Source organism: Plectropomus leopardus, chromosome 20 (assembly GCF_026936395.1).
Source record: "Plectropomus leopardus strain MGB_pleo_1.0 chromosome 20, ASM2693639v1, whole genome shotgun sequence".
Taxonomy (NCBI): Eukaryota; Metazoa; Chordata; class Actinopteri; order Perciformes; family Serranidae; genus Plectropomus; species Plectropomus leopardus.
In genome coordinates this window covers 28,894,183-28,906,947 of record NC_142195.1, presented here as the reverse complement: position 1 = coordinate 28,906,947, position 12,765 = coordinate 28,894,183, and the positions used below count along the sequence as shown (strand labels likewise).

The following is a 12,765-nucleotide window of genomic DNA, read 5'->3' as shown; positions in this document are numbered from 1 at the left end:
AATATGTATATATATGGTTTTCATTAGATTTTTTAAAATAAATATTTAAACAGTTAGCATGCTAACTAGTAAAGGTTAAATATCAGCATGTTAGGATTGTAAATGTGACAGAGTGCAACACAAATACTCACAAGAAGAGAATCAAGAAGAAATCATTTTAATAAACATTTTCCAAAACAGATGCAATACAGATTCTGTATTTCACCACATTATATGATAAATGACAAAATCCAACTTCAAACTGATGTTTCTGGCATTTTCTTGTTTCAGGGTTCACAGAAGTTCACCGTCCATTTTCGTCCGTGGCCCCTAAAGCTTCAACAGCCCGTTCCATGCCGAGTTTTCAGTTTATATTTGTCCCGACATTAGAGACGTAAGTGTCCTCCCGGTGAAAGTCTCTGACGCACGTTCGCGTGTCCTGCAGCTACGACTTGCCTGCTTTTCCTTTCCTGTTCCTCCCTCCGCTGTATCGGAAACTCTTGAGCGGGTTCTTCCCCTGAATGTTCTTCTGCAAGAGAATTAATCAGTTATTGACTTCTGCATCAAGTCAATCACACCTGTATTTTTGTTTTAATACGCAGTTCACATTTTAGTCTTTGCAATAATCAATAAAGACAGAAAAAAAATTAAAAAGTAGACTTCAAAGACAAACTAGACCAGATATACACCTGCAGCTGGTCTTTATTTCTATAACAGACTATTTTCTCAACTATTCAAATAATTGTTTGAAATAAAAGATTTATTCCCAGAGCCCGTGGTGAAGTCTAATAATACAAAACCCAATAATATTCGCTTTAATTTCATATTCAGTGGCATTTTTAGGTTAAAAAATGGTGAAGCAATGACTACTTTGTGCTGATGCACATGCAGAAAATTACAGTTTTACAGTTTGACTTAATGCACATTTTTCCAGATTCCCCAAACACCCGTGTGACACCTGTGATCGAATCTGACTCGGCACGTACCTGTTCCTCCTCAGCTTGCTGTTAAAATGCTCATTTCTCTTCTCTTCTTCTCTTTATCTCTTTCTGCAGTTATGTTTCCTCTCAGAAAAATGCTCGTGATCCTGACAGTCTGCACTGAGGGGGCCAAACGACACGCGCACGGGAGGGTTGTACCGACCACTGAGGTCACTGCGGTTAAGACCTTGATATTTTTGCGTGCCGTGTACCTAAAAGTAACTTAAACACGCAATCTTTGGTAGACGCTGGTTTTTGGGTAATCAGTGGGTGGTATTTGTGGCGTTTGCAGTACGTGAAGAGCGTCAGAAAAACCGTCAGAATCAATGAGAGATCCTCCAGACAAACTGACGTAACTACACCATTTTAGCTGTGAACTGTTTGTATTTCAGTGTTAATCTCCCCCGTCAGACATCGTCTGAGTTAAAGTAATCATCAAAATTTGATGAGAAAAAAAAAAACAAAACGATAATTTTAGCTGCTGCTCACTGACATGATTTTAAAGCTATTGTTTTCCAATTTCTGACGTCTAAAAATGCACATATTTAGATGAGGGGAAATCAGAATTTTTCAGGGGAGCATGCCCCCGAACCCTGCTGACAACTGTTTTTGGACTTCAGTGTCTCTAAAATCCTGCATTCGGCTCCGAGGAAACAGGAAAAAGCTGGCATTTAGCGGATTTCTCCTGGAGAAGCACGCCACGTTAAATTTGATTATTTTTACCAGAGTTTTGGTTTATAAAAATAACCACAGCTGAGCTGTTTAATGCAAAGTTTTTCTTCAGAAGACTTGAAAATGTTTGCTGAATATCAGAGTGCACACTGCTGATGATGACCAAAGTTAACATTTTCTTTTAAAGAAACACTAACTTCTCACAGCTGTTGTGCAAACAGACGACAAAACGTAAATCAGACTGTCGCCTCGCTGTAGTTTTTTACCGTTCACTTACCTTAAACTGTGAAATAATCCTAAAATAACAGCAACAGCTGACATCCATCAATAATTCTGTTAATTTTTTAAAAATTATTTAAAACCATTAAACCCTGACTTTTCTGACAGTTTGTACTGCAGTACTTTATCTTAACTCTTTGTAATAAAAAGAAACAAAATCACTTTTTACTATCTAAGAATCAGAATATCCCAGAGACCCACAAACTCACGGCGCCGCTCATCAGAGAGCCCGAAAATGTCTGAACTTTTTAAATCTTTGAGTCTGACCTTGAAACTGCTCTTGACGACGCCGGCTGGTTTGGACTTCTCCTTCCTCTTCCTCCTCCGCTGTGACATCGGGTTCACGACGCCTTTCAGCGTCTCAGGAACTGGAAAAAAAAAATCAGTGAGCGATGAGTTACAAATACTGTAAATCTGTGTAAATTTACTCAAGTACTGAGATTTAGTAGAAATTTTAAAGTACTAGCACTTTATTTAAGTATTTCAATTTTATATTTTGTTTATTATTATTATTATCATCATCATCATCATCATCATCATCATTACTACTAGTCTATGTTTTAATTTTCTTATTTCAGTTTCCATTTTTATTTTATTTTTTATTATTCTTACATTTACTCAAGTTCTTTTTTGAGGTCCCTGGACTTTACTTAAGTATTTCTATTTTATGATATTTCTTATTTCTTTAATTACTATTCCTATTATTACAATTCTTCTTCCTTTCATTATTCTTATTTATTATCATCATTATTATTAGAATTATCACATTGCTGATTATCATTATTGTTATTATTATCGTCATCATTACTATTTTATGTTTTAATTTTACTAATTTTATTTTTCATTTTTATTTTATTATTAGTACATTTACCAGAACTATAAGTATTTTATTTCTTAATTTAAAAAAATGACTATTATTATAATTTTTCTTTTTCGTCTTCCTCTTATTCTTATGATTACTATTATGCATTTGTATTTATGTATACATTTTCTTTTATATCTTAAAAATTTAAAAAAAAAAAAAAATGTAACTACATTTTGGAAGCAAACAGTGTACTTTTTACTCCACTACATTTATTTTTTACATCTTAAGTTACAACTTACTTTGCATATTTAGATTATTGACACTAAATATAAATCATCTAATAAACCATGATGTATTATGAATCTACCCAGCAGTATATGAAGTCAAAATGAGCTCCACCTTTACCAGCTGCAACATTTAAGTCATGAATATATTAATGCAGCATAATTATAATCCAATAATATGATGTATTATTCTGAAATGGGCCGTTTTGCAAAATGAGTGTTTGTGCTTTTGGTAATTTAAGTATATTTTGATGCTAATGAGTCTTACCGAGGTACTCGGGGATGTTCCTCATGTGAGGTTTGACGACGGCAGGATGGAGGTCTTTGTCGTGTCTGAGCAGCTGCAGGTCTCTGGGGTTGTCCTCGAAATATGTCTGAGTGACAGCAGAAACATCCAATCAGAAAACAAACACACACACACACACACACACACACACACACACACACACACACACACACACACACACACACACACACACACACACACACACACACACACACACACACACACACACACACACACACACACACACGTGCCTCCATATGTTCGAGCGTTTCTCACCTTCAGCTTCTCTGAATTGAGCAGCTCCTGTTTGATCTCCTTCAGTCTGGCCTCCCTCACCGCCTGCTTCGTCACAGAGCGCATGGCGTCCTGCAGTCAAACACAATCAGGTATTTAGAAACGCCACAGAGAAACAAAATGTACAATAGTAACCCTTTAGGGACTGTTTGGTGCATTTTCTTTTCACGCTTCCTGTTGTGATAATTGTGTGTGTGTTGATGCATGTGTCCTAACTGTAGTCCAGATTGTGTATTTGAGTGTAATCAGTGAATTTGCAGCTCAGCTCCTACAATAAGTCTAAAATACACTGTGGAAACTAAATAGTTACATTCAGACTGTTCAGGTCCAAAAATGCTCCATTGAAACCCATTCAAACTGACATTTTTGATCCCACAGCCATCAGAGCAGAAAAACAGGACTTGTATTATTTCTGGGTGTCATTCTGGGCTTTTGACTCTGAATTTGTCATTTTGACTATTTTCCACCTGATGAGGTCATTTTGACCATATTTGGCATATGGAGGAAATACATGCTATTTCCACTAGGTGACCTGTCACAGTCAATGTAGCTGCTGATCACTGACATATCCCAGACTGTCAGCAGCTACACTCACACACTGACATATCCCAGACTGTCAGCAGCTACACTCACACACTGACATATCCCAGACTGTCGGCAGCAAAAAGTACTTTAAATGTAGCATACTGAAAATATTTTTTTGTGCTTTTTGTTTCATCTCAAAACATAGTGACGTCACAAAAAAACCCCAACAACTGACATTTAAAAGGTTAAAATTCTAAAAATTTATGAATATTTGATATTTATGATTAGGACTGATGTTGGTTAAAAAATAAACTCAATTAAAATATAAAATCAAATAAATGTACAATATTTTTTAAAGCTTGATTTTGTGTGCAGAGTGATACGAGTGTGAGTCTCTGCACAAAAAATCATAATGTATAAAAATCAATGTTCCTGCTAATCAGACATATGTCCGGCTGTGATAATAAAAGAAAATCCACTCAGCATGTAGTATATTGAAAATAATTCTTTATTTTTTATCTAAAAACATAGTGGCATCATGACAAAAAACTGGCATATAAAAGAGCCAAACAAATTAACGAATATTGATGCTTATGGTTAGAATAAAAAAAAATTTAATGAATTTTAAAGCTTGATTTAAAGAAAAAAAAACACATAAAGTGTGCAGAATGATATGAGTGTGTGTAATATTAAAGCGCACCCTAAGGGTTAACTCCTTAAAAAGTATGAACTCTGGCAAAAATAAAAAAATTTTGCTTCATTTTGACGCGTCACAGAAAAGACGAGGACACTCACCCTGCACCTGTACCTGAAGCCTTCGATCTCTTCCATCTTAAACTCGTACGGTTTCAGAACAGAATCAGCATTATCTTTAAAAAAACAACAAAAAGTTCATTTTTCTTCTGTTTTCATGGCCAAAACAAATAAAATGACAAAAAGGTCACTAAAACTGCTTTGTTACCTCCCGTAAGCGCCTCCTCCACCTCCGACAGCAGATGCAGCTCAGTGTGAGCGATGAAAGACAGAGCCGTGCCGGGGTTGTCTGCTCTCGCCGTTCTACAAAAAAAATAAAAACAAAGACAGGATTTGATTTTCATCAGAGACACATTTCGTCTTAGGATGCACCAAAATAAGAGCCTCATTATTAAAGACCAGAGTGTCTTTAAGCTCTGACGTTTACGGTTTTGCTATCGGTATTGGAGATTTTAAGAAATTTCAAGTGTAAACACCAGCGATCTTTCAACACATCGTTTTCGACTGCTCAGCTCAGACTTCACATGCTGTCATGTATCCACCTCAGGTATGCTGGAGTCCTGATTTGTTAATTTATTAAATATTATTTAATACAATACTGTGAAAAAGTGTTAGGCCACCTTAAACTTTGTTATTTTAGGAAAGTCATAATGATCACATATTTATTTCCCAGTACTCTCTTTACTAAAACACAACCAGGACATACAGGAAATGTGCATATAGTATTAAAAACCACAATATTTCAGAATAAAACAACTTGAATAAAACAACTTGAACAGGCTAAAGTCAGAAGTTTTAAGTGGTGCCACCTTTTCCACTCTCAGGGAGACAATATGAGATTTACTTCATATATTTATATATATATATATATATATATATATATATATATATATATATATTCAAAATATGTTATGGTTGCATGTTTCACAGTAAATACTGACTTCAGTCTGATGATGGCCGAATACTTTTGCACAGTACTGTACGTACTGATAAGAGTATCGTTAAAGTACCACATAGATAAGCAGTTTCGATAAGAGTACTAGTCCTAAAAATTGTTAAAATCTTTACGATATCCATCCGCGCTCACATAATCCTGACGTGAACAGAGTGCAACTGACCCGAAACACAACTCACCTTCCAACTCGATGAATGTACGACTCGACGGTTGTGGGGAAATCAAAGTTGACGACGTTGGCCACATTTTGGAAGTCAACGCCTCTGGAGACGCCGTACTCTTTGTCCTTCGTCCTTTAAAAACACCATTCACAAAAAAATCATCAACACGTCCTCAAAACATGCACTGATGTCGTTAAACTCCCGAAACTACAAACTACGACCTTCTGACATCACGTGAATGCAGCGTAAGGTCGAACGCTCACTGTTAAGGTCTGAAAGGTGCACGTGTTGATCAAGTTTAGTTAAATTTAAACTTAATTAACACAACAACCAGCGTCTCCTGTTTGTTTGAAGTTGCTAAATTATTCTTGCAGCGTGGTTTTCTTACTTTGTCCATCAACATTTACAGGAGACTCAAAAAGCTAAAGAGACGTTTCTGTCCCACCAGTCAAACTGTGCCACCGTGTCGCTCTTTAAAGGACACTGTCGTAATTCACACTGAGGCCCATAAAGAATCTTAGACCCAGTCCAGAGTTAGATTTTGAGTCTGAAACAGCACGTTTGCACACTCATGAGAGCAAACCCAAAACTTCCCCTCAGATCCCCTTCGTCTCACCTTCCTCCTTTCTCTGCGCTCTTCTTCTTCTTCCCTTTGCCTGGCGTCGTCTGCGGAGCGGCCGTGGGGTCAGACAAACTCAGCTCGTCTGTGGCGATGATGTAGTCGTAGAAGCCCTGATTAAACTGAGTGATGATGTGACACCTGCAGAGAGACATAAACACGAACACAAAGACACGGTTAACGTGTGGACTTAATAAACTGCTGTACAGACATTAAGCTGAACGCAATTTCAGCTGACGTTTTGTTTATGTGTGGTAAGTGTCTAAGCAATATCATATAAGCAAGATTTTTAATGCATGATACTCAACTTATGGCCCGTGGGCCTAAACTGGCCCCTGACAGGGTGCCAGGCGGCCCCCCAACCATTTTCTAATTCTCAATAAAAATAAAGTGATTGACACTGTGAACTGTTTTTGTACTTTTAGTCTCTATAAAAGTGTCCGAGTGCATGAAACAGCATCAAAATAGAGCTTGTTGATCAAAAAAAAGTGCCAGTAGGATCCTCCACACCTGCGACAGAGGTCCTCGCTAAGACATTAATGTCCTAAAATCATAGAAACGTCCTAAAACCTAAAAATGTCCTGAAATTATAGAAATGTCCTATAATCCCAGAAACATGCTTAAATCCAATTAACTTCCTAAAGTCAGAGAAACATCCTCAAATCTGAGAAACGTCCAAAGATCCTAAAAATGTCTTAAAATCCTTGAAACGTCCTAATATTGTACAAACGTCCTGAAATCAGAGAAAACCTCCTATATATCGTAGAAATGTCCATACTAAATCCTAAAATCCAAGAAATGTTGTACGATCATATAAATGTCCTAAAATCCTAAAAATTTCATTAAATTCAAGAAATGTCCAAATAACTTACAAATGACCTAAAATCTGAGTAACATCCTAAAATCATATTAACATCCCAAAATCTTAAAAATGTCCTAAAATCCAAGAAACGTCCTGAATTTCAACGAAACCTCCTATATATCATAGAAATGTCCATACTAAAATCCTCAAAAAGTCCTAAAATCCAAGAAACATCCTAAAATCCTACAAATAACCTAAAAGTCAAGTAACATCCTAAAATCATATTAAAGTCCTAAAATCCGAGACATATCCTAAAATTTAAGAAACATCCTAAAATCAACATCCTTCAGTTTATCACAAACACTCGACATCAACACATCTCATCAGGAAGACAAAGTGTCCCCTCTGTCTCACCTGGACTGGACGGGCAGCTCGGAGTTGAGCACGCAGGCGGGGATACCAAACTGCTCCAGGAACAGTTTGACCCGGTAACATCGGTCCACGGCGCCCACGAACACCAGCGTCTTGCCCTGGACCAGCCGCAGCTTCAGCAGCGTGTAGATGAGCAGGAACTTGTCCTCCTCCTCACACTTGATGCTGAACTGCTGCAGCTGGCTGCTGTCGGGCAGCTGAGAGCCCTGCAGCTTCAGGATCACCTGAGAGGACAAATGTCCAGGTGTGAGGACAGAAACACAGACCCAACACTCACTGGACCAGAATATTTGTCCTCTCTGTAACAAAATAAACTGTGCAATGAAAAAACTGGGTGATAATGGGAGTGACATTACAGGATTGTGCAGCAGCAGCTCCTTTAAAGCCTGAACGTCCTCAGTGAGCGTCGCCGACATCAGAAACGACTGGTAGATCTTCGGCAGATGGCTGTTAAAACACAACAACCAAAAAATCACGACAAGTTACTTTTAAAGGAGGGTTAAATCAAACCTGCGAGTGATTCTGCCCTCCAGAGGTCAAACATAACAACTACAACTATGAAAATCAGGGATGCGCCATATTTATCAGCCCGGAAATAAGAATAATACAGTTTTGTATGTTGTTGTTGCCATGGTTTCGCTCCTCCAGCACTACACACGCTGCATTATGCTGCGTGTCAAACTGCTGCTGGATCAGTCCACGACATGTCATCAGTCAGCAGCAGGTTTAACCCTTTGTTTGTTTTTCTTTCGTCTCCGCACTCAGGTGTCTCCGCACTCAGGTGTCCGCCCCGCTCTCAGTCTCCACCGGTGTCTCCGAATGTCCGCCCCGCTCTCATTGTCCGCTGGTGTCTCCACTGGTGTCTCTGAATGTCTGCCGTTGTCTCCGCCAGTGTCTCTGAATGTCCGCTCCGCTCTCACTGTCCTTCAGGTGATCTCAGTCTCTTCTAAGACACCATGTGAATGTCTCGATCTGGTCCTGATTCTGTCATTTATTAGCGTGCTCGCTGCTCACAGTAACCGCTGAACACCGGTGTGAGCAGCCGCCGTCTCTCCCCTCCTTCTGCTCCGTGTGTGTGACGGGGACATGATGAGAGGACATGATGAGAGGACATGATGAGAGGACATGATGAGAGGACACGCTGGACGCGGTGTGAGTTCAGGTGTAGTGAGTCTCCAGCTCGGTTATGCTGAAGGAATAAACTGATATCTGATGTTTGATTCCCTCCAGCCTTCTCAAGTGTCTCCCGGCATTTTCCCGTTTTTGAAACAAATCAAGAAAATGTGCTGATTTGGTTAAACTCTCACTGAACGGGGACGATGATCTTTCTGGCGGAAAACTAAAATAACTTTTAAACCGTGTGCAGCTACACTGAAGAAAGTGAATAAAATCAGACTGTGTGTTTCTTCTCACCACAACAAGTTCTTCAGGTCGGCCTCGAAGCCAAAAGAGAAGAGCAGGTCGGCCTCGTCCACCACCAGCATCTCCAGGGACGAATGCAGGACCAGGTTCTGGGCGTTGAGGTGGGCCAGCACACGGGACGGCGTCCCCACGACCACGTCGGGCTTCTCCATTAAGATCGGCCTGTTCACACAAAACAAACGGTTTAGAGCGGTGCAGTCTTTGCTCTCTGCTCTGGTGGATACAGAAACACACGTGAAATGTGTTTGCATTTATTTACTGACCTCTGTGCCGACAGGTCGGCTTTCCCCGTGATGTCGGCCACGCGCACGTCCCTCGAGCAGTACGCCGTCAACTGCCTCACCATGGTCTGAACCTGCTGACCCAGCTCTTTGGTGGGAACCAGGATCAGAGCACGGACGTCCTGCTCACGGACGCTCTGAAGAGGAAGACAACACGAACAGAGTGAGCGGTCAGGAGGACGAAGAGGACGGACAACGGAGAAAAACTTATTGATCCACTTGGGGGGGACAGTGGTTCGTTACAATCACTCTGATGCCAGAACAGAGAACGGTGCATTAAATATACATGTAAAAATAGAAACACAGTAATAGCAAACAATTAGCAATAAAATGTAAATATTCTAAAAAATAAAGAATCTTTAAAAAAAGAAAGTATATTAAAATATACATGTAAAAACAGAAATACGGTAATAGTAAACAACTAAACTAAAAATAAAGTGCAATATGTTGAGTATGTAAGCGTGTAAAAATATAAAAGTAAAGAAATACAGTAACAGAGAATTAGTATTAGTATGTGAATATTTATAACATATATAATGTGATGAATGTGTGAAACGTGTAAAATATAACACAGATTTAAAACTAGTATCTAAGTTCAAAATACAAAAATATAAATATGTGTGCAATGCTACAATGAACAACACATATATATATATATACAAAAGTAAGGATAACAATAAAAACATGTGCAATATGACTAGAACCAGAACTCTTTTTAATAACCATTTTAGAGAGCGCAAAGCTTAATAAGACACTAGTTACAAAAAAAAGAACATGTAGTTTAAAATAATACATCTAAAAGCGGGAAAAAGTAAGAAAATCAGCAACAGGCTGCATGCACATTGGCATACAAAATTAAAAATTAAAAAATAAAACAAAATTAAATTAAATTAAATCAAATTAAATTAAATTATATCAAGTTAAATCAAATAAATTAAATCAGATAAAATAAAATAAAATAAAAAAATTAAATCTTTGAATTAATGTCCTGAAGTTTATGTTTCTCACCTGTTTGGAGGCGAGGATGCGCTGAATGACGGGTACGGCATAAGCAGCCGTCTTTCCAGATCCGGTGCGTGCTCGAGCCAGAAGGTCTTTGCCCTCCAGAGCCAGAGGGACGGCCTTCTCCTGGATCAGGGTGGGCTGGGACCAACCCAGATCTGCAACCGCCTACATCCAGATAAAAACAACAAATAATCACTGAAGAGAAAAAACAAGTGGCTGGAAGATTTGTTTCACTCACAAACTGCCCCCAAAAAACCCTAAAACAATGGTAATCTATTGAGTTGTTGGTAAATTATTTAAGATAATTAAATAAGACAATTCTCTGGCAAAAACCTAAACCTAAACCTGAATCTTTTCAACACTCAAATATACAACAATATCAGTATTTACCGTAAACAAGCTTAATTTCAATAGGGCAGCTTATGCTATTTGTAGGCAAAAAAAGTTAATTTTGCACACTGACAGCAGTTTTATGCTCCTGCTTATCACAGATCTGACACTCATTTATCACCATTTAAAACCTGGAACAACATCACTTTTCACTGTTCAAACTATCACAGGATTTCAAACCTTTTAACTCTGAGCTAACTGCTGTGAATTAAGAAAACATGAGAAAAAAGGCAATGACCAACTTGCCTAAAAATGTCCCACAAATTAAAAGAAATGAGTTGATTTAGAAGTATTTTTTAACAAGCTAGGGGAAAAAAAGTTCAGAAAGCTATATTTAAAATAATCAGAATTATATATTTAAAAGTGTATTACATAATTATTATTGCATTTTTAACTTTGCTTTCCAGGTTTTCTTTCTTTCCTTTTTTATTGTAAAATTATGTGTTTAAAATTATTTTGAAAAATTACTATTTGTTTGTAAGTATGGCCATTTACTCGTTTATTGGGTGATTTATTTTTTCTTATTTTCTAATTTTCTTCATTTTTTCATTTGTTTATTTATTTAACTGATTTCGGGCCATTTTGGAAATAAAAACAAAGCAATTTTAAAATAAAAAAAGCTTGGGAAAAATATCCGATGTCCGTATTTCTATTGTTTATTTGCTTGCGCTAATTTTCCGGTAATATTCTTTTTTTTTATAGTTTATTTGCGTGATTTTTGGGTGATTTCTTGTTAATTTGCTGCTTACTTACTTTCCATGTTTTTAAAAGGAATCAAACCAATTTGCTCAAGTTCAAAAGGGTTCATGAACAAAATGATCGATTATCATTATTACAAAAAACACCTAAAATTTGGTGTTACACCGGAAGTCGCATTTAAACTTTTTGAGCGAAAATATTAAATGAGTTTTATTAAACTGAAATAATCAATATGTATCTGCGCGGACGTTTCAACCACAAAACACAACATTTATGACGCTCTAAGTATTATATACACTCAAATATGTGTATAAAAACACAAAGTATTTTCATTTTTAGTGGTTTTTATACACATAACATCTGCACGAGACAGGTTAGCTTAGCTGCTGCGGGTTTATTTACGTCGCGTTTCCGTCACTTTTCTCCGGTTTTAACGCTAAAACTGGAGCTTCGACGTTTCACTAACACTTTATTTAACTTTTAATGATAATGTCAAACGTTTGTTACCTTTAAAAGACGGTCGTCTAAGCCCATTTCATGAAACTGAAGCCTCTCCGCAGCCATCTCTCCAACGCGCTACACTCACACGTGCGTCGCGAGATTTAGACGTCACGGTGCCCTCAGGCCCCTCCTCCAAAATAACCAAAAAAAAAAAAAAGCCCCAAAATAACAAAAAAACATTTTTCGGCAAACAGACTGAAATAATACGACAAAAACAAGTTAATTTATTTATCTATAAATGTATTTATTTATTGGGCCGCACTTTTACAATTTAAATCCCCAAAATAAAATTAAAATATAAAAATAAAGCAAACATTTATATACATAAATAAAAATTGTAAATATATTAAATATAATTGTAAAGTTTTAAGATAATTATAAATAAATAAGATATTTTCAAAACATAATTAAGTAATTATTATTAGAAGTAATTATTAATACTATACATATAATTAATATTTTGCTCATATTTTACTTGTAAAAAGGTATTTTCATAGTGTGGTATTAGTACTTTTTCACATCCAGCATTCTTTCATTTGACCTGAAATTTAAAAAAAAAAAAAAATGAAAGGAAAAAAATCTAAATAATAGCAATAATAATAACAAAATAATATACAATTCAAACCCACAAAATAAAAGTA

At 37.0% G+C, this 12,765-nt stretch overlaps 1 protein-coding gene across 1 annotated transcript; it reads right to left on the bottom strand.

The window, feature by feature from the left end:
• Nucleotides 1-141: 141 nt before the first annotated feature.
• On the bottom strand, nt 142-12,268 carry ddx56 (DEAD (Asp-Glu-Ala-Asp) box helicase 56). Its single transcript, XM_088070575.1, has 14 exons — nt 12,131-12,268; nt 10,538-10,699; nt 9,512-9,666; nt 9,240-9,410; nt 8,183-8,273; nt 7,809-8,050; nt 6,590-6,733; nt 5,992-6,105; nt 5,066-5,160; nt 4,900-4,973; nt 3,562-3,651; nt 3,268-3,373; nt 2,178-2,278; nt 142-508 (listed from the first exon to the last, which is right to left on the bottom strand). Exons 1-14 carry the CDS (start codon nt 12,185-12,187, stop codon nt 425-427), a joined length of 1,686 nt encoding a protein of 561 aa, XP_087926701.1. The 5' UTR covers nt 12,188-12,268; the 3' UTR covers nt 142-424.
• Between the last annotated feature and the right edge of the window lie 497 nt (nt 12,269-12,765).

Coding starts and splice junctions, on each gene's coding strand:
- ddx56 (XM_088070575.1), bottom strand. CDS start 12,187: ATGGCTGCGGAGAGGCTTCAGTTTCATGAAATGGGCTTAGACGACCGT. Junction 9,667..10,537: donor GCATCCTCGCCTCCAAACAG/GTGAGAAACATA, acceptor CTTCCTCTTCAG/AGCGTCCGTGAGCAGGACGT. Junction 4,974..5,065: donor GGAGGAGGCGCTTACGGGAG/GTAACAAAGCAG, acceptor GTTTTTTTAAAG/ATAATGCTGATTCTGTTCTG.